Source organism: Arachis ipaensis, chromosome B03 (genome assembly GCF_000816755.2).
Source record: "Arachis ipaensis cultivar K30076 chromosome B03, Araip1.1, whole genome shotgun sequence".
NCBI lineage: Eukaryota > Viridiplantae > Streptophyta > Magnoliopsida > Fabales > Fabaceae > Arachis > Arachis ipaensis.
In genome coordinates, this window is record NC_029787.2 from 116,955,128 (window position 1) to 116,978,339 (window position 23,212).

The window sequence follows — 23,212 nt, forward strand, 5'->3', positions numbered from 1 at the left end:
TTTATTACACGATGGGATTTGATCAAAAATATATTTTAGTTTTAAAAAAAAATCAAAAGGGTATATAATGTCTTTTGTTATGTATTTAGTAAACTGTATCTATCTTTCCAAACACAAAACAATGACATTTGACAAGTTTTTATCCACTGCTTCCAAACATAATATAGAAGCATAAAAATATTAAATACTGTCTCTGTCTCTCTGTCTTTGTATCTTTGTCTCTGTATTTTTGTCTCAGGTACAACATCCAAATATAGCCTAAAGGTAGAAAATCTCGAATTGACTAAGCAGAAACACCTTGGGAGGTGAAGATCCATTTACGGAAGAGATCATGCGAGTGAAAGTTTCCAAAAACTCTAAAAGTCCTGACATGGATCTTTATGACGGAACTACTTATCCAAGATACCACTTGAGCAACTTCAAAAGTCGCATATACTTGGCTAACGCGTTGGACGCAACTCGCTGCAAAACTTTCTCGACTATGCTAACCAAGGCGGCAATGAAATAGTTCGACAGCTTGCCACCCAGGTCGGTCACCTACTTTGGCGACTTGGTAAGGAGCTTTATTACTCGATTTTTCATTCAGAAAGACAAGATCAAACATACACCGAGCCTCTTGGGAGTAATACAAGAGGTCGGAGAATCTGTCCAAGCCTATATGAAAAGATTCAACAAAGTGTGATTGAAGATCTAGAACCTACCTACGGAAGAAATCATTATGAGGATAGTTAACAGCCTCAAAGAAGGTCCGTTCTCTCAATCTATACCAAAGAGACATCCAATATCTTTGTATAAGGTTCAAGAGCGAGCGAAGAAATATATCAACATGGAAAAAATGACAACATTAAGGGAACCCATCTCAGGACAGAGCAATCAATATTAGGCTCGAAGCAAAGAAAGAGAGTCAAAGAAAAAAGAAGAATACAACTCGAAAAAAATTTGAAGATATCATAAATATACCCTATTGCGGGGTTTCCTTGTTGACGTCTGATGAGCGGATAATTTATATGCTTTTTGGCATTATTTTTAAGTAGTTTTTAGTATGTTTTAGTCAGTTTTTAGTATATTTTTATTAGTTTTTAAATAAAAATCACATTTCTGGACTTTACTATGAGTTTGTGTATTTTTCTGTGATTTCAGGTATTTTCTGGATGAAATTGAGGGACTTGAGCAAAAATCTGATTCAGAGGCTGAAGAAGGACTGCAGATGCTGTTGGATTCTGACCTCCCTGCACTCGAAATGAATTTTCTGGAGCTACAGAAACCCAACTCTCAATTGTTTTGGAAAGTAGACATCTAGGGCTTTCCAGCAATATATAATAGTCTATACTTTGCCCGAGTTTTGACGACGCAAACTGGCGTTCAAACGCCAACTTCCTGCCCTATTATGGAGTTAAACGCAGAAACAGGTTACAAATCAGAGTTAAACGCCAGAAACAGGCTACAACCTGGCGTTTAACTCCAAAAAGAGTCTCTACACATGAAAGCTCAATGCTCAGCCCAAGCACACACCAAGTGGGCCCGGAAGTGGATTTCTGCATCAATTACTTATCTTATGTAACCCTAGCTACTAGCTTAGTATAAAAACTACTTTTAGTGATTTATTTCAGGAGGATCCTGGAGATCATATTGTACACGTTTAGGGGGCTGGCCATTCGGCCATGCCTGGACCATTACCACTTATGTATTTCAACGGTGGAGTTTCTACACCCCATAGATTAAGGTGTGGAGCTCTGCTGTTCCTCATGAATTAATGCAAAGTACTATTGTTTTTCTATTCAATTCAAGCTTATTCTTATTCCAAGATATTCACTCGCACTTCAACCTGATGAATGTGATGATCCGTGACACTCATCATCATTCTCGCCTATGAACGCATGCCGGACAACCACTTCCGTTCTATCTGCAATAGCTTGAGCATTTATCTCTTGGGCTCCTGGTTCAGATCAGAGTCTTCGTGGTATAAGCTAGAATTATTGGTGGCCATTCTTGAGATCCGGAAAGTTTAAACCTTGTGTGTGGTATTACGAGTAGGATCCGGGATGGGATGACTGTGACGAGCTTCAAACTCACGAGTGCTGGGCGTAGTGACAGACGCAAAAGGATCAACGGATCATATTCCAACATGAGTGAGAACTGACAGATGATTAGCCGTGCAGTGACAGCGCATTTGGACCATTTTCACTGAGAGGATGGGAGGTAGCCATTGACGACGGTGATGCCCAACATACAACTTGCCATGGAAAGGAGTATGAATGATTGGATGAAGGCAGTAGGAAAGCAGAGATTCAGAAGGAACAAAGCATCTCCATACGCTTATCTGAAATTCCTACCAATGAATTGCATAAGTATCTGTATCCTATTTTATATTTTATTTATATTTTAATTATCAAAATCCCATAACCATTTGAATCCGCCTGACTGAGATTTACAAGGATGACCATAGCTTGCTTCAAGCTGACAATCTCCGTGGGATCGACCCTTACTCACGTAAGGTTTATTACTTGGACGACCCAGTGCACTTGCTGGTTAGTTGTGCGAAGTTGTGAAGAAGAATTGAGGTTATGATAGTGCGTACCAAGTTTTTGGCGCCATTGAGATCACAATTTCGTGCACCAAATTTTTGGCACCGTTGCCGGGGATTGTTTGAGTTTGGACAACTGACGGTTCATCTTGTTACTCAGATTAGGTAATTTTATTTTAATTTTAAGCTTTTTGTTTTTATTATTTTTATTTTCAAAAATTTTAAAAAAAATAAATTATTCTATGGCTTCAGAATTTTTAAGAATGAATTCTAGAGTTTCATGATGATTTGTTAAAGTCTGGCTGGCTGTGAAGCCATGTCTAATCTTTTGGACCGAGGTTTTAACTCATCATCACAAGAGCTTTTTTATTCTCATCAATTCAGTTGTTGTATGCCTGATTTGTATGCTAAAGCTTGGCTGGCCATTGGCCATGTCTAGCGTTTTGGACCGAAGCTTTCACTGAAAGCTTGGCTGGCTAGTAAGCCATGTCTAATTCCTGGACTGGAGCTTTAGACTAACATTGCATGATTCCTAGAATTCTTATTAAAAATTTTGAATTCCTTTATTTTCCCTTTTCAAATTAATTTTCGAAAAATACCAAAAAAATTTAATAAAATCATAAAAACAAAAAATTTGATGTTTCTTGTTTGAGTCTTGTGTCAATTTTTAAGTTTGGTGTCAATTGCATCTTTTTAATTTTCTTTAAATTTTCGAAAACTCATGCATGGTGTTCTTCATGATCTTCAAGTTGTTCTTGATGATCTTCTTTGTTTGATCTTTGCATCTTCATGTTGTGTCTTTCCTTGTTTTTCATATGCATTTTCAATTTGTTAGTGTCTAAACATTAAAAATTTCTAAGTTTGATGTCTTGCATGTCTTTCTTTTCTTAAAAATTTTTAAAAATAAGTTCTTGGTGTTCATCTTGACATTCAAAGTGTTCTTGCATGCATTTTTTATTTTGATCTTAAATTTTCATGTTTTGCATTATTTTTATGTTTTTCTCTCTCCTTATTAAAAATTCAAAAATAAAAAATATCTTTCCCTTTTTTCACTCATAAATTTCGAAAAATTGAGTTGACTTAGTAAAAAATTTTTAAAATTTAGTTGTTTCTTATGAGTCAAGTCAAATTTTCAATTTAAAAATCTTATCTTTTCAAAAACTTTTTCAAAAATCAAATCTTTTTCATTTTTTTTCTCTTTTATGATTTTCGAAAATTTTAAAAATTGATTTTCAAAATCTTTTCTTATTTTTGTTTCATATTTTTGGATTTATTGTTAGCATTCAATTTTTAGATTAAAAAATTTCAAGTTGGTACTTGCCTATTAAGAAAAGTTTCAATCTTTAAATTTTAAAATCATATCTTTTTGTTTCTTGTTAGTCAAGTAATCAACTTTAATTTCAAAATTAAATCTTTTTAAATTTCTTCTTCAAATCTTTTTCAAAATAAATTTCAAATCACATCTTTTTCAAAATCAACTTCAAAATCTTTTCTAACTTCTTATCTTTTCAAAATTGATTTTCAAATCTTTTTCAATTAATCTCATCTTTTTGTTTGATTCTTATCTTTTTCAAAACTACCTAACTAATTTTCTCTCTCTAATTTTCGAAAACTCCTCACTTTTTTTTTCAAAATTCTTTTTAATTAACTAATTGTTTCAAATCTTAATTTTAATTTTATTTCTTCTCTTTTTAATTTTTGAACTCTAACTAATATTTGAAATAAAACAAAAATATTTTCCCTTTATTTTAAATTAAATTCGAATTCTTTTCCATCCGAAATTCGAACCCCATCTTCTTCTCTGTGTTTGAATTTTTCTCTTCTCCTTCTTCTATTCTTCTCTTCTTATACTCACATAAGGAATCTCTATACTGTAACATAGAGGATTCCATATTTTCTGTTCTCTTCTTTTTCATATGAGCAGGAACAAGGATAAAGACATTCTTATTGAAGCTGATCCTGAACTTGAAAGGACTCTTAAAATGATATTAAGAGAAGCTAAAGCACAACCCTCTGGAGAGGACCTGACAGAAATTTTCGAAAAAGAAGGAGACATGGCCGAACCCAATAACAATGGTAGAGATACAAGGAAGATGCTTGGTGACTTTATTGCACCCTGTTCTAACTTCTATGGAAGAAGCATCTCAATTCCTGCCATTGGAGCAAACAACTTTGAGCTTAAGCCTCAATTAGTTTCTCTAATGCAGCAAAATTGCAAGTTTTATGGACTTCCAATGGAAGATCCTTATCAGTTTTTAGCTGAATTCTTGCAAATCTGTGACACTGTCAAGACCAATGGAGTTGATCATGAGGTCTACAAGCTTATGCTTTTCCCTTTTGCTGTAAGAGACAGAGCTAGAACATGGTTGGATTCACAACCTAAGGAAAGCCTGAACTCTTGGGAAAAGCTGGTCAGTGCTTTCCTGGCCAAATTCTTTCCACCTCAAAAGATGAGCAAGCTTAGAGTGGAAATCCAAACCTTCAGACAGAAGGAAGGTGAGTCCCTCTATGAAGTTTGGGAAGGATATAAGCAATTGATCAAAAGGTGTCCTACTGAAATGCTTCCAGAATGGAGCATCATATCTATATTCTATGATGGTCTGTCTGAGTTGTCAAAAATGTCATTGGACCATTCTGCAGGAGGATCTCTTCATCTGAAAACCCTTGCAGAAGCTCAGGAACTCATTGAAATGGTTGCAAATAACCAGTTCATGTACACATCTGAGAGGAATCCTGTGAACAATGGGATGCCTCAGAAAAAGGAAGTTCTTGAACTTGATACTCTGAATGCCATATTGGCTCAGAACAAAATATTGACTCAGCAAGTCAATATAATTTCTCAGAGTCTGAATGGATTGCAAGCTGCATCCAACAGTACTAAAGAAGCATCTTCTGAAGAAGAAGCTTATGATCCTGAGAACCCTGTAATGGCAGAGGTGAATTACATGGGAGAACCCTATGGAAACACCTATAATCCTTCATGGAGAAATCATCCAAATTTCTCATGGAAGGACCAACAGAAGCCTCAACAAGGCTTCAACAATAATGGTGGAAGAAATAGGTTTAGCAATAGCAAGCCTTTTCCATCATCTTCTCAGCAACAGGTGGGTCAGCTGAGTAAGAAGATTACTGAAACTCCTCCCAGTACTCTCCCAAGCAATACAGAAGAAAATCCCAAGAGAGAGTGCAAGGCCATAATAATGACCAACATGGCCGAACCTGGAGAGAGTTTGGAGGACGTGAGCCCCAGTGAGAAAAGCCTCATGGGACGTCCTCTGGACAGAAAGGAATTTTCCTTTGAGGAACCAAAGGAATCTGAGGCTCATACAGAGATCATAGAGATTCCATTGAACTTCCTTCTGCCATTCATGAGCTCTGATGAATATTCTTCCTCTGAAGAGGATGAAGACATCACTGAAGAGCAAGTTGCTAAATATCTAGGAGCAATCATGAAGCTGAATGACAAGTTATTTGGTAATGAGACTTAGGAGGATAAACCCCCCCTTGTTCACCAATGAACTGAGTGCATTAATGGGGTAGACATTACCTCGGAAGAAACCGGATCCCGGAAAATTCTTCATACCTTGTACCATAGGCACCATGACCTTTGAGAAGGCTCTGTGTGACCTGGGGTCAGGGATAAACCTCATGCCACTCTCTGTAATGGAGAAACTGAAAATCTTTGAGGTATAAGCTGCAAGAATCTCACTAGAGATGGCAGAGAAAAATCAATGAAACAGGCTTATGGACTAGTAGAGGACGTGCTAGTGAAGGTTGAAGGCCTTTACATCCCTGCTGATTTCATAATCCTAGACACTGGGAAGGATGAGGATGAATCCATCATCCTTGGCAGACCCTTCCTGGCCACAGCAAAAGCTGTGATTGATGTTGACAGAAGAGAGTTGGTCCTTCAGTTGAATGAGGACTACCTTGTATTTAAGACTCAAGGTTCTCCTTCTGTAACCATGGAGAGGAAGCATGAAAAGCTTCTCTCAATACAGAGTCAAACAAAACCCCCACATTAAAACTCTAAGTTTGGTGTTGAGAGGCCACAACACTACTCTGATTATCTGTGAGGCTCCATGAGAGCTCACTGTCAAGCTATTGACATTAAAGAAGCGCTTGTTGGGGGGCAACCAATGCTATTTAATTATATCTATTTATTTTCTATTGCTATTTTATGTTTTCTCTAGGTTGATGATCATGTGAAGTCACAAAAATAACTGAAAAATAAAAAATAGAATAAAAAATAGCTCACCTTGGAGGAAGAGCTTACTAGCGTTTAAACGCCAGTAAGAGTAGCAGAAGAATGGGCGTTTAACGCTAGAAACAGGCACCAGACTGGCGTTTAACGCCAGAACAGAGCATCTACTTGGTATTTAACGCCAAGAATGGGAGAAAAGCTGGCGTTAAACGCCAGAAACAAGCAGCAACCTGGCGTTCAATGCCAGAAGTGCACTCAAGGGCGTTTTGCATGCCTAAATGGAGCAGGGATGCTAAGTCCTTGACCCCTCAGGATCTGTGGGCCCCACAGGATCCCCACCTACCCCACCTCTTCTTCTCTTCTCTTCACACCCTTTCATAACACTCTTCTCCAAATACTCTTCGCCACTCACATCCATCCACTCTTCCCCAAAAACCCCACCTACCTCCAAATTCAAAATCCTTTCCCTCCCAAACCCAACCCCTCAACACTACCTCATTTTCACACATTACAAACACTTCTTCCCCCTGGCCGAATACACTCTTCCCCTCCATCTCCTCCATTTTCTTCTTCTTCTACTATTTTCCTTCTTTTTTTGCTCGAGGACGAGCAAACATTTTAAGTTTGGTGTGGTAAAAGTGTTTCTTTTTGTTTTTCCATAACCATTAATGGCACTTAAGGCCAGAGAAACCTCAAGAAAGAGGAAAGGGAAGGCAATTGCTTCCACCTCTGAGTCATGGGAGATGGAGAGATTCATCTCAAAGGTCTATCAAGACCACTTCTATGAAGTTGTGGCAAAGAAAAAGGTGATCCCTGAGGTCCCTTTTAAGCTCAAAAAGGACGAATATCCGGAGATCCAACAAGAGATTAGAAGAAGAGGATGGGAAGTACTCTTCAATCCTATTCAACAAGTCAGAATCCTAATGGTTCAAGAGTTCTATGCAAATGCATGGATCACTAGGAACCATGATCAAAGTATGAACCCGAATCCAAAGAATTGACTTACAATGGTTCGGGGGAAATACTTAGATTTTAGTCCGAAAAATGTAAGGTTGGCGTTCAACTTGCCAATGATGCAAGAAAATGCATGGCCCTACACTAGAAGGGTCAACTTTGATCAAAGGTTGGACCAAGTCCTTATGGACATATGTGTGGAAGGAGCTCAATGGAAAGTTGACTCAAGAGGTAACCCGGTTCAATTGAGAAGACCGGACCTTAAGCCTGTAGCTAGAGGATGGTTGGAGTTCATCCAATGCTCTATCATTCCTACTAGCAACCGATCCAAAGTAACTGTGGATCGGGCCATCATGATCCATAGTATCATGATTGGGGAGGAAGTGGAAGTTCATGAGATTATACCTCAAGAACTCTACAAGGTGGCTGACAAGTCATCAACTCTGGCAAGGTTAGCCTTTCCTCACCTCATTTGTCACCTCTGCAATTCGGCTGGAATTGACATAGAGGGAGACATCTTCATTGATGAGGATAAGCCCATCACTAAGAAAAGGATGGAGCAAACAAGAGAGCCCACTCATGGACCTCAACAAGAGCATGAGGAAATTCCTCATCATGAAATGCTTGAGATGCCTCAAGGGATGCACTTTTTTCTACAAAACTATTGGGAGCAAATCAACACCTCCCTAGGAGAATTAAGTTCCAACATGGGACAACTAAGGATGGAGGACCAAGAGTACTTCATCATTCTCCATGAGATTAGAGAAGATCAAAGAGCTATGAGGGAGGAGCAACAAAGGCAAGGAAGAGACATAGAGGAGCTCAAGAACACCATTGGTTCTTCAAAAGGAAAAAGACGCCACCCTCACTAAGGTGGACCCGTTCCTTAATCTCCTTATCTATTTAATTTTTCTGTTTTCGTTCTCTATGCTTTATTTTTATTTATGTTTGTGTCTTATTACATGATCATTAGTGTCTAGTGTCTATGCCTTAAAGCTATGAGTGTCCTATGAATCCATCACCTCTCTTAAATAAAAAAAATGTTCTAAAAACAAAAGAACAAGAAGTACATGATTTCAAATTCATCCTTGAAATTAGTTTAATTATATTGACGTGGTGACAATACTTTTTGTTTTCTGAATGAATGCTTGAACAGTGCATATTTTTTATATTTTTGTTCATGAATGTTAAAACTGTTGGATCTTGAAAGAATAATGAAAAAGGAGAACTGTTATTGATGATCTGAAAAAAAATCATAAAATTGATTCTTGAAGCAAGAAAAAGCAGTGAATACAAGGCTTGCAAAAAAAAAAGAAAAAGAAAAAAAAAGAAAGAAAAATGGCAAAAATAAAAGAAAAAAAGAAAGAAAAAGAGAAAGCAAGCAGAAAAAGCCAAAAGCTCTTTAAACCAAAAGGCAAGAGCAAAAAGCCAATAACCCTTTAAACTAAAAGGCAAGGGTAAAAAGGATCCAAGGCTTTGAGCATCAGTGGATAGGAGGGCCCAAAGGAATAAAATCCTGGCCTAAGCGACTAAACAAAGCTGTCCCTAACCATGTGCTTGTGGCGTGAAGGTGTCAAATGAAAAGCTTGAGACTGAGCGGTTAAAGTCAAGGTCCAAAGCAAAAAAAAAAAAAGAGTGTGCTTAAGAACCCTGTACACCTCTAATTGGGGACTTTAGCAAAGTTAAGTCACAATCTGAAAAGGTTCACCCAGTTATGTGTCTATGGCATTTATGTATCCTGTGGTAATACTTGAAAACAAAGTGCTTAGGGCCACGACCAAGACTCATAAAGTAGATGTGTTCAAGAATCAACATACTGAACTAGGAGAATCAATAACACTATCTAAATTCTTAGTTCTTATAGATGCCAATCATTCTGAACTTCAAAGGATAAAGTGAGATGCCAAAACTGTTCAAAGGCAAAAAGCTACTAGTCCCGCTCATCTAATTGGAGCTAAGTTTCATTGATATTTTGGAATTTATATTATATTCTCTTCTTTTTATCCTATTTGATTTTCAGTTGCTTGGGGACAAGCAACAAGTTTGGTGTTGTGATGAGCAGATAATTTATACGCTTTTTGGCATTATTTTTAAGTAGTTTTTAGTATGTTTTAGTTAGTTTTTAGTATATTTTTATTAGTTTTTAAATAAAAATCACATTTCTGGACTTTACGATGAGTTTGAGTGTTTTTCTGTGATTTCAAGTATTTTTTGGCTGAAATTGAGGGACTTGAGGAAAAATCTGATTCAGAGGCTGAAGAAGGACTGCAGATGCTGTTGGATTCTGACCTCCCTACACTCGAAAAGGATTTTCTGGAGCTACAAAAACTCAATTGGTGCGCTGTCAATTGCGTTGGAAAGTAGACATCCAGGGATTTCCAGCAATATATAATAATTCATACTTTGCTCGAGTTTTGATGACACAAACTGGCGTTCAAACACCAACTTCCTGCCCTATTCTGGAGTTAAACGCTAGAAACAGGTTGCAAATCAGAGTTAAACGCCAGAAACAGGCTATAACCTGGCGTTTAACTCCAAAAAGAGTCTCTACACATGAAAGCTCAATGCTCAGCCCAAGCACACACCAAGTGGGTCCGGAAGTGGATTTTTGCATCAATTACTTATCTTATGTAACCCTAGGTACTAGCTTAGTATAAAAACTACTTTTAGTTATTTATTTCAGGAGGATCCTGGAGATCATATTGTACATATTTAGGGGGCTGGCCATTCGGCCATGCCTGGACCATTACCACTTATGTATTTTCAACGGTGGAGTTTTTACACCCCATAGATTAAGGTGTGGAGCTCTGCTGTTCCTCATGAATTAATGCAAAGTACTATTATTTTTCTATTCAATTCAAGCTTATTCTTATTCCAAGATATCCACTCCCACTTCAACTTGATGAATATGATGATCCGTGACACTCATCATCATTCTCGCCTATGAACGTGTGTTTGACAACCACTTCCGTTCTATCTGCAATAGCTTGAGCGTTTATCTCTTGGGCTCCTGGTTCAGATCAGAGTCTTCGTGGTATAAGCTAGAATTATTGGCGGCCATTCTTGAGATCTAAAAAGTCTAAACCTTGTCTGTGGTATTCCGAGTAGGATCCGGGATGGGATGACTGTGACGAGCTTCAAACTCACGAGTGCTGGGCGTAGTGACAGACGCAAAAGGATCAACAAATCCTATTCCAACATGAGTGAGAACCGACAGATGATTAGCCGTGCGGTGACAATGTATTTGGACCATTTTCACTGAGAGGACGGGAGGTAGCCATTGACGACGGTGATGTCCAACATACAACTTGCCATAGAAAGGAGTATGAATGATTGGATGAAGGTAGTAGGAAAGCAGAGATTCAGAAGGAACAAAGCATCTCCATACGCTTATCTGAAATTCCTACCAATGAATTGCATAAGTATCTCTATCCTATTTTATATTTTATTTATATTTTAATTATCAAAATCCCATAACCATTTGAATTTGCCTGACTGAGATTTACAAGGATGACCATAGCTTGCTTCAAGCCGACAATCTCCGTGGGATCGACCCTTACTCACGTAAGGTTTATTACTTGGACGACCCAGTGCACTTGCTGGTTAGTTGTGCGAAGAAGAATTGAGGTTATGATAGTGCGTACCAAGTTTTTGGCGCCATTGAGATCACAATTTCGTGCACCAACGTCTACATAGAGATCTGCACACAAAAAATTCTCTCCTAGACCAGTTAAAAAGAAAAAAAGTGGAAATTAGCCAGAATACTATGAATACTGCAAAATCTATGGCCATTTCACCAATGATTGCTATGATTTAAAGAACGTGATAAAAAAATTGGCTAAAGAAGGTCGGTTGGACAGATATCTAGCAGAAAGATTGGATGACTAAGGTAAAAGGAAAAAAGATGATGAAGACCGGAATAGGCGGGATTGGCCATAACGAACCCCTGAAAGACATATCCACATGATTGCTGGGGGATGAGTAGCAAAATTCTCTCGCAAGAGACACTTGAAAGAAGTCTACCAGGTCGGTGAAGAAGTTGAAATGTCCGACCTGCCTGCAATCACCTTCACAAAAGAAGATGCCCAAGGGGTAGCACTCGGACACGATGACCCTATCGTGATCAAGATGATCCTTGCCAATACTAACCTCTACAGAACCATATTGGATAAAGGAAGTTCAGCCGACATCCTATTCAAGCTAGCTTTTGACAAGCTAGGTTTAGAAGAAAAGGAGTTGAGGGCGTAGCCAGACACTCTCTTTGGTTTGGGAGACATGGCTATCCGACTTCTAAGCTTTATCTCACACTACAATACCTTTGGTAAGGGGTGCAAAAGCAAGGACCTTGAGCATAGATTGCATAGTAATCGATGTGGCATTGGCTTATAATACCCTGATAGGTCAGATAACGTTAAACTGACTTGCTACAGTAGTCTCCACTCTTCACCTTTGCATGAAATTTCCTACTTCTGAGGGAATAGCCACTGTAAGAGGATACCAAAAATTATCAAGGTGTTACAATAAAAGCCTAAACCTACGAGGGTGTACAAAAGAGAAAGAGATCAATACCATAGAACTCGGAGGTGTCTGATTCTGGGAGGAACTGAGACCCCAACTTGAAGGAAAAATCAAGGAGGTCCAGATTGGGGATAAGATCGGAAAGACAACAAATATAGGGGCTAACCTAGAAGAGTAGCTAAAGCAAGAGCTCATTAAGCTCCTACAAGAAAATTTTGACTTCTTTGCTTGGAAAGCCTCTGACATGCTTGGAATCCACCTCGACCTCATGAGCCACAAGCTTGCTGTTTATCTTGGGCTCATGACCTATCCAATAGAAATGACGAAAGCTCAGCCTCGAAAGAGCAGAAGTCGTGGAAGAGCAAGTCCAGGTGTTGTTAGAATTCGAGTTCATAAGGGAGGTAAAATACCCGTTATGGCTTACTAATGTTGTGGTACTCGTGAAGAAAAAGAACGGGAAATGGAAGATGTGTGTCGACTATACCGACCTCAAGAATGCTTGCCCCAAGGACCCTTACTCTTTGCCCAATATCGATGCCCTGGTTGATTCAACTTCAGGTTATAAATACCTATTTTTTACGGATGCGTACTCTAGATATAACCAAATCCGATGCACAAACTGGATCATGAGAAGACATCTTTTATCCTTCCTAGGGCAAATTACTGCTTTGTGGTAATGGCCTTTGGGTTGAAAAATGCTGGAGCTACATATCAACGATTAATGGAGGTGTACATGGACAACATGCTTGTAAAAACCAAGGAAGAAATCAGTCTACTGCCCGACCTCGCAGAGGCGTTTAATACAATAAGGCAGCATGGAATGAGATTAAATCCCACAAAGTGTACCTTTACAGTTGAAGCCAGAAAGTTTTTAGGATTCCTGCTCACTTAAAGAGACATTGAAGCTAACCCGGACAAATGTAGGACAATCATAGAGATGAAAAGTCTGACCTGTCTAAAGGAAGTTCAACAGCTAAATAGAAGGCTGGCAGCCTTGTCTAGATTCTTGGTGGAATTAGCCTTAAAATATCTATCCTTGTTTGCAATCCTTAAGAAGGGGAATCAATTCTAGTGGACTCAAGAATGTGAACGAACTTTTCAAGACTTTAAACAAATTCTTGAGCCAAACACCTATCCTTACCCGACCTGAACCTGAAGAAGGAGAAGAGCTCCTGTTCTATCTAGCCGTCGCAGACAAGACTATAGCCTTTGCCCTTGTCCGAGAAGATAAGGAGGGGAAACGACTTGTCTACTTCACGAGTAAGGCATTATAGGGGGCAGAATTAAGCTACCAAAGAATAGAAAAATTTTCCTATGCCCTCGTTTTGGCTTCTAGAGACTACGACCCTATTTCAAAGCCCACACCATTAAAATCTGAACTAACCAACCCATAAAGCATATCCTCCAAAAAATGATATTGCGGGGTGGATGTTACAATAGGCTATGAAACTATCCGAGTTTGATCTGAAGTATTAAGCTCAGATAGCTATCAAATCGCAGTACTTAGCTGACTTCTTAGCTGAATACATAGGAGAATTACAAGAAAGCTCTACAACCTGGTATCTATATGTAGACGAGTCGTCAAATAAAATTGGTAGTAGAGCAGAAATCATTCTTGAGGATAAAGAAGAGATTTGGGTAGAGCTTTCACTAAAATTTGAGTTTTCAGCCTCTAATAACTAAGCTGAATATAAAGCCATGCTCGCGGGCTTGTGACTTGCCAAAGAGATCAGGGCATCTAAAGTTATAGTGTTTAGTGACTCCCAAGTGATTATCCCTCAGATAAATGGGGATTACTAAACCAAAGATCCTAATATGAAGAGGTACTTGAAGAAAATACTAGAACAGTTAGCCCAATTTCAAGAAGTAGAAGTTAGACATATAACTTAAGAGCTCAATTGTTGAGCAGATGCCCTCTCTAAACTGGCCAATACTAAGCCATTGGGCAATAATATAAGTCTGATTCAGGAAACTCTCAACACACCATCCGTGGCCAAATAAGTTAACAAGTCGGACATACTGACAATCTCCAATCTAAACTTGGAATGGATGACTCCTATAATCGAATATCTCAATTTTGATATCCTCCCTAAAGAAGAAACGAAAGCAAGGGGACTCTTAGGAAAAGTACAGAACTACACTCTGGTCTACAACGTCTTGTATAGAAGAGGAGTATCTACATCCTTATTAAAGTGTGTTCCAACCTCGAAAACCAAAGATGTCCTAGAAGAAATTCACAGTGGCATTTGTGAAAATCATCTAGAAGTAAGGTTACTAGCAAATAAGGTGTTACGAGCTGGTTTCTATTGGCCGACCTTACATAGCAAAGTAGCTGACTTCGTCAAGAAGTGCCCACCCTATCAAATACATGCTAACTTCTATGTGGCACCACCAGAAGAGCTCATTAGCGTTACTTCACCATAATCTTTCACAAAATAGGATTTAGACTTGCTCGGGCCGTTTCTTCAAGCACACGGGCAGGTAAATACCTCATAATAGGGACTAACTACTTCACTAAGTAGATTGAGGAAGAACCTTTGGCATCCATCACAGCTCAATGAAGTCAAAAATTCCTCTACAAAAATATTGTCACCCGACTTGGAGTCCCATTCTCCATCACTACTGACAATGGTACTCAATTCACTGACTCGGCCTTTAGAAGCTTAGTGGCAAGCCTTAAGATTAAGTATCAATTCACATCAGTAGAATATCCTCAACCCAATGTACAAGCAGAAGCTACAAACAAAGTCATATTAAATGCGTTAGACTACAAGATACAAAAGAAGCATAGGCTGACGAGCTCTCCCAAGTTCAATAGGCATATCAGACAACTTCCCATTCCACAACTGGAGAATCTCCGTTCCGACTTGCTTATGGCATAGAAGCCATGATCCCCATAGAAGTCAACAAAAAAAGTCCAAGGGGTAAGATTCTACAACGACGTAGGAAACATCCAAGCTCACAAGGAAGAGCTCGACCACTTTCCAAAAGTTTGACAACAAGCTCGGATAAGGGAGGAAGCATTGAAACAACGGATGTCCATGAGGTACAACAAGAAAGTCACCAGAAGAAACTTCACCACCAACGTCCTTGTTCTGATTAGGATTGACATTGGGATACAGAGGCCAGACAAAAAAAAGTTGGTTGCAAATTGGAAAAGTCCTTACAAGATCAATGAAGTCTTGGAAAAACATTACTACAAAGTGTTTGATCTACAAGAGAACGAGCTCCCTAGGTAGTGGCACGCATGCAACATGAAGAGATACTACAGCTAGAAAGTGAACTTTACTCCTTGCTGTATTCTGATAGTTGTAAAAGGCTTAGAGAAGGGGGGTTGAATCTATGACCTTCTTTTGTGTTAATAAACTTAACCCTTTAAAACTGATTTGCTCTTTAAATCTGTTTGAACTCAGTAGCAAAAAATTTATGAGACAATTTCATTTTGTCTCATGAATATAAAAAAACAGAACAGAGTAGAGAAGAGAAAAGTTAACACCATCATGTATCCTGGTTCGGTTGCCTTGTGCTATGCAACCTACATCCAGTCTCCACCACAACAATGGTGGAATTTTCACTGTAGTTAAAGTATTACATACAGTAATTCCACAGGATTGACACAATCCTTTCACACTCAAGTTCTAACCTAACTTGACTTTGGCTATGCTAATACATAACTCTTCATTCTTAGTGCTAACCCAACTAAGAAAGGGATACCTCACAGGTACAAGATACAAGACACAGACTTACCTAAAGAAATCTGAAATAACTCTAGGCTTTTCTCTCAAGTGTATCACTCAGCCTCTTTTCACTCATTGGCTTTTACTTGAGCTCTCTCAATATGCCTTTTCACTCATGAAATTACAGAAAGATAAACATTGAAAAATAAATCACAATCTGTAAAACATGAAGGAGATTGACTCTACAACAACCTCTTTGCTATTTGATAAACCAAATTTGCATGTCTCTGATTCAGTTCTTCATTTTTGGCAGAATGCCTCTTTTGAAAGAAAGCATTGTCAAAGTAGAAGAACTTCTTCAGGGAGTTTCTTCATAGAACAAAACCTTAATACTCTGGGTTATCTCTCCTTGTCATCTGAATAAAGAAAAATCTTCTTTTATCTCCTTGCATGTTGTTGGGTTGTTCTCCCTAGGTCAAATTATTGAGCTTTGTGCTTCACCAACCCACCAGCTCACTTCTTCCCATTAATCCTCAGATTAGAAACTTTGGTTCTGACCTTCTCTTGTTGACCAAAAACCGTAGAAAAGCATAAAACAGATATCCTCAATGGTAAATCCAAATCTTGGCCATTGAGAAGATACTTGGTCCCCAAGACTCACTTGTGACCGTAGATACACAGCAGTGAAGAACAGACAACATCTTTCCCATGTATCCCAATATGGAGTAGCAGAGAGTTGAAGATGAAGAGAAGAAAAATGAGATGCATGTAGAAGGAAATAAAATCACCTTTTAGCCTCTGACCTCTTCTTGATACAGATTAATGTGGGTGATTAGACTTCTATCATTTGCTTAACCTTCTCTTTCTTGCTTCTTTGGTGAATGGCTTATGAAAGAAGCTCTCTCTCTCACCTTTGAGTTCTGACCAAAGCAGGAAAAAGTGTACGTTGCTTTTGGTGTGAGAGCAAATTGGAGTGATTAGCTTAGAGTGATGGATACGGGCTTGGATCGGGTTTGAAACAAGTTCAGCCCGTTGGTTCCTTGCTTTGTTTTCTTTGGGCTTTTATTGGTTTGTAACCCGCCAGCTTTGTTTTTGTTTTCATTCAATTTGGGCTGCAGCTGAATATTGAATTTTTGGCCTGCATCACTTTAACCAAAATAATTAAAACTAATTAGTTAATTTTCCCAATAAATTAATTTTTGTCATCATTAATTAATTTAGTTAATTTCTTAACTCAACAATCTCCCCCTTGATGACAAACATAATTAAACATTAATCAAAAGGAATTGAATTTTAGTAAAGTTAAGAAACTTCTCTTTGAATGATGTTGCTTGCTTTTGTATTTCTCCCCCTTTCTTTTTCAATGTTAGCTCCCCCTGGATTTATGCTCTTCTCTTCTTTCCTGTTTTGCATTTTACTTATAGAGAGCACCATAAAGAGTTACACAAAATTATTTTGACTAAGGAAGTTTAAATAATCATTACAAATCCAGCCCAATACTGAACATATTATGTCAGCAACAAAATTCAAATCATCAAGATTAATCAAGGGCAAATCAACAATGTATGAAAGCAAGTTCCAATTGTTATGTCATTACATTCCCTGCAGCAGCACAGTTGCAAATCAAAATTCACAGTTTAAAATTCAAAAAATTCAGTAGCAACAAAAAATAGCAATTTAGCTATTACTCCCCTTTTTGTCATCAAGGGTGGAGCTTAAGCAAGATCAATAAAAACAGCACCTTAATCCTGCAAGAAAGGTTAATGCACAGTCTAAAACACCAAATTAATTTAAAGTAAGCGCAGTAGTTGTTAAGGTATTACAGTCATCCGGAAGAAACAAACATAAGTACCAATGTATAAAAAAAAAACAGTTTTTATGAGAAAAAGGGAGCAGGCAGCAGCAGTTTCATGAGACAAATCTAGGCATCCAAACCAGTCCCCTCTGAATCAGCTTCTTCATCAGCATCAGTGGCAGGGTCTTCATCCTTTTGAAGGTTGTCAATGAATGTCATGAACACAGCCACTCTATCCCTTGATTTTTTAGAGGAAATTCTCATGCTTGCTTGCTAGCTTCCTTTGTTCCTTACTCATTGCAATCATGTGATTGGATTGGGAGACAAACTCTTGGACCACATCTTTGACAACATTCAGCAGATCAGATTTTTGTCTAGTGGAGATGGAAGTATCCTCGGTGGAAGGAGGAGGAGATTCTTCAGGAATAAAGTCATCATCTTCATCATCCAAGACCACTCTCTCTGAACGAGTAGGTCCCTTTTGCTGTTTCACTGAACCACCCCCTTTTAGATATGAATGTCTATTTTCATAATTGATGAGTGAATTTTTTGACGATTTAGAATTTCACAAATAAAATCTCGTTGCAAGTATAGTTTCTAAACCAACAATAATCCTTTCATACAAAAATTTGGTTGTCACAAGTAACAAATCGCTATAAAATAACCGAAGTATTCAAACCTCGGGTCGTTCTTCCTAGGAATTGCAATAAAGTGTTCTTGTTATTAGTTATGAAGTATTAATAAACCACTATTTTATGGTTTATCTTGTGCTAATTTGAGTAGTTTTTATCAAGCCTTTGCACACTTATTCATGCAATTTGCATGATTTTACAATTCCTTTCCAATTTTGTTGTATGATTAAAAACTTGCTTCCTAAGCCTTTAAATTGTGTATTTTAATTTCCCTTTATACCATTCGATGTCGTGATCTGTGTGTTAAGTATTTTCAGGCTGTGTAGGGCAGGAATGGCTTAGAGGATGGAGAGGAAGCGTGCAAAGATGGAAGGAACACAAGAATTGAAGGAGATAACCAGCGAGGATCGACGCGCACGCATGGCTCACGCGTGCGTGTGATTTGGAGATTTTTTACAGCGACGCGTGCGCGTACCTGACGCGCACGCGTGACATGCGAAGATGACCATCAACGCGTACGCGTGACATGCGCGACGTGCAAAAAGTGCAGAAGATGCTGGGAGCAATTTTGGGCTGAGTTTGGACCCAGTTTTCGGCCCAGAAATACAGACTAGAGCCAGGGGACAAGGAGAGACTCAACACACATTGACACATTCTCATTTGCACAGTTTTTAGTTTGGTTTTGAATCTTAGAGAAAAAAAACACTACTTCCTCTAGGGATTCTTCACATTCATAGTTTTAGAGTTTTATGCTTTTGATATGGATATTGAAAAGAGTTACTACCTCCGTTGAAGTTTCCATTATTCTAGTTTGTTTCCTTATCCCCTTACTCTTTTAATTACTTATTAACCCTGTTCAGATAAGTATGTTTATGGTTTTGGAATTTATTAATGCAAGGAATTATTTTTACCTTTAATTAATTTTCAGTTATTATTTTATTCCCTTTTATGGTTTATGAAAATGGCCTTCATATCAATGGAGTAGACTCCCAACTTGAATTAGGAGTTGATTAAAAGGAGACCCTTGAGTTGGAATACTCAAGTGTTGATTTTAATTGAAAATTGTTGGCCAATTCTCTAGTCACTAACGCTAATCCTTCCATAAGGAGAGGATTAGGACTTATGAATAAGAGTTAGCTCAATTACTTGACTTTCCTTTATTCGGTAAGGGTTAACTTAGTAAAAACAACAACATCTTACTATCATACTTGAGAAAATCCAACAAGGATAGAACTTCCGATTAATCTTCTCCCGGTCAAGGCTTTTATTTTAATTATATAAGTTCTCTCGTTAATTTTCATTGCTTTAATTCATAATTATTTTAATTTCCCGTTCTCTAACTCTAAAATTTCTCAGAAAAAATTCCTGAGTAATAAAATAGCACTCTTTTATCAACTCGTTGGGAGACGACCTGGGAATTCTACTCCCAGTATTTTATTCTTAATTTGTGACAACTCTTTTTAAATTGATAAGCGGAATTTTTGTCGGTTAAGAACTGTACTTGCAATGTTGTTTTCTCTATAAATTCTTAATCGGCAATTTTCTGCCTATCAAGTATGTTTGGGGTTTTGGATAAGAAACAAGAAGAGTAAATGGCAATGAAAATTAAATGGTAAAAAGAGGTCTTGTCAAGGTTTGGTGGTCAAGGATTTCTGTCCTTATCACTAACCACAACATGATAATTGCAAGGATCAATCCCATTAAGTCATCTTCTAATAAGTAAAGGAAAGTCAAATGAGCTATATTAATCCAAGTCCATAGGTCCTAGCTTTCCACTAATTGAATTAATGCAAGCTAGAGTCAATGGTTACCAATTATCAATCACTTGGACATTAGTGACTCAAGAATTCCTAAGTTACCTTTCCAAGCCAAGAACACAAAAATCTACTCTAACATCCTTCCAAGCATTTTATCAAACACTTGGAAGGCACAAAAGGAAAGCAAAAATCAAATTGCAAGAATTATAAATCTACAACTACCAAAAGCAAGGAATTAACAATAACAAATCAAATGAACAATAAAGGAACATGAATCATGAATTGCATTAAAAGAAAATAGAAGAAACAAAAGTGCATCAATATCAAAGTAGAGAATTACAAGAATTAAATGCTAAACTAGAGAGAGGAGATGTAGAAGAACAAGAATTACAAAAGGAAAAGTGAATCAAAGCATGGAATTAACCTAGATCTAAGAAATCCTAATCTAACCTAATCCTAATTCTAGAGAGAAAAGAGAGCTTCTCTCTCTAAAAACTAACTTTCCCTCCAAAACTAGACTAAACTAAACTCATTGGTAACTAATTTCATGTGTGTTGATTCCCCTTTAATCCTTGGGTTAAATAACATCAGAGATGAGTTGGATTTGGGCCTGGGAAGTCCAAAAATCGCCCCCAGCGGATTCACCTTAAGTTGGTCACGTGCGAGCACTAACGCGTGCGCGTACATGACGTGTACGCGTCACTTGACAAATTGCTATCCACGCGTACGCGTCATGTATGCGTACGCGTCTCCATGCGACCTCACATTCCACGCGTGCGCGTCTACTGCGCGTGCGCGTCGATATCAGCATCCCAAATCCTTGTTTCTTCATGAGCTCTCCACTTGCATGCTTTTTCTCTTCACCACTTTTGATCCATTCCTAGCCTTTCCAATCTGAATTCACTAACAAACATATCAAGGCATCTAGTGGAATCAAAAGTGAATCAAAATTAGCAATTAAGGGCCTAAAAAGCATGTTTTCACACTCAAGCACAAATAGGAGACAATCATGAAACCATGCTATTTCATTGAATAAATGTGGATAAGAGGTCATAAAATCCCCTAAATAAGTACAAGATAAACCCTAAAAATGGGGTTTATCAATAATCTTCATTGGACAAGTCAACACCAAAATGCTCAAAAACACAAGTTAGAAACATGCCATAAGGTAGTGCTTTGTCTTTCTTACTTCTAACAGAATCAAACATGTATCTAGCCATCAAATAGGAAAAAGATATTTCTGTTTTTGTGATTAGGGCATACAAAACAAGTGTGTCTGTGTAAAAAACCCTTTGATATGAACCACTTTGAGGAAGTAAGATGTGGTTGACTATTCGGTGCAACTGAGCACGTTCATATCCTAGGGCTTTGTGAGTGGGTGTGATGCCATCAATTAAGGAAACATGTTCACAAATATGAGCCAAAGCATCATTGTAAGAAATACCAACTCCCTCATCCCACTTAACAGATGTATAAGCGCATGGCCCAACATCAGTATACTTCAAAGAATCACTGATTGTTTCATCATTTAAAACAATGTCTCTGCCCTTAACATAAGAATGCACACTTCCTTCATGGTATGTCATGTTTGCATAAAACTCTTTGACCAACAGAGGATACACAGGCTTTTTTATTTTAAAAAGGTGATTCCAATCCAAAAATTCTAAATTTTTAACAAAAGGAAAGCCTTTCTTTTTCAAAGTTGGTAAATCAGCAAGAAAAGAGGGACACAGGATATGGTACTTAATAACTCCTTCATAAAAATCGTTGTTCATGGCAAATTTGAATCTATAGGGGTTATAGTTGGAGTGAGATGTCATGAAGTAGGATTTGTGAGCAAAAGAATGAATGTCTGGTTCTCTAATTGATTTGAGAGGAAGACGAGGTTTACCTCTTTGTGAACGCAATGGAACAGACCTTGGCTTAGGCTGAGTTGACTCAGGAATAGGTTCTTCAGCAGCAGGGAGTTTGCCCTTGGATGAGCTAGGTTTCGAAGAGCTTGGTTTTGAAGGCGGTGCCATTGGTGGTGGCGTTGGCTTGGCAGAGGCTGGGAATCTTGGTGTGTTCTTGGTCCGCGCCATGGGATCAGTTTGTGGTGGAGAGGTAGGAGGTGAAGGTGAGAAAGTGAAGGTTTGGTCTCTTGAACGAGTAGAGGACCTAGGTTTTGCAGGAAGCTTATGTATCTTTTCTCTAGGAGGCATTTGTACAACAGTCTTCTTCCTCATTTGGGTGGTTTCTGGCTAAGAAGAAAGAGAAGTGATAAAGGTAGTGGAGGAAACCGAAGAGTTTGAGAAGGTGTTCCGATGGTTACCTGAAACTGGAGGTCGATCTCGGACAAGATCTTCTGTACTGGTCGGGGATGACGTGTCCGGCTGGCTGATGGCGGCCGGAGCTGTTGTATCCGACTTGTTGAACTTACAGCACTGCTGATCATTGGTCACCGAAGGGTGGGGGGTACCTGCAAGAGACTCCGATGCCTAAGTTAGCATGGGTATTAAGCAGGTTTTTTAGTAGAATCAGAGTATGAGTTATACCTGGGTGCTCCAGTGTATTTATAGTAGTGTGGGCTGACCTTTCTGATACGATAAGTTAGTTATCTTATCTTATCTTATCTTATTTTGGGTGAAGTCAGCTTGTCTTCAAGGGAACCGCCTTTATCTCTATAGGCTTGGATTGCCTTTGGATCTGGGTCTTGTTCCTCTATGTGGGCCCTTTATTGGGCTTTCTTGTCGATTTGGCCGAGCTCTTTGGAAGAGGTCGGTCGCTTTATCGCCAATCATCCCGGGTCGGGTAGCTCAACCCAGGGTATGAACAGTGCCCCTGCTTGAGCTCGGTCTTCTTTTTTGAGGTCGAGTCCTTTGACTTCGATCCTTCTTTAGTGAGACCGAGTTCAAGCATTTTGTCGATTTCTTTCCTTTGTAGATTCTTTTTGAATGTAGAACGTTTTCCTCTAAAAGCGCGCGCTTTTATATCAGTGCTTTGTTTTTTGGGAATGTGAGAGCGTTTAATACCTTCATTAATTGGTATTAATTGCCCCGTTTTCTCTTGGCTTTTATTTTGAATCTCTTAATCAAAAAACCGTTTCTCTTCTTCACTCTTCTTCGTAACTTCTCCCTTTACTCTCTCATTTTCTGTTTCTTTTGTAGTTCCT

At 38.4% G+C, this 23,212-nt stretch overlaps 1 protein-coding gene across 1 annotated transcript; it reads right to left on the reverse strand.

Annotated features, from left to right (window-relative positions):
* Nucleotides 17,799-22,286, reverse strand: LOC107633677 (swi5-dependent recombination DNA repair protein 1 homolog). The gene is made up of 4 exons (XM_016337282.1): nt 21,953-22,286; nt 21,465-21,631; nt 18,010-18,156; nt 17,799-17,864 (listed from the first exon to the last, which is right to left on the reverse strand). Exons 1-4 carry the CDS (start codon nt 22,284-22,286, stop codon nt 17,799-17,801), a joined length of 714 nt encoding a protein of 237 aa, XP_016192768.1.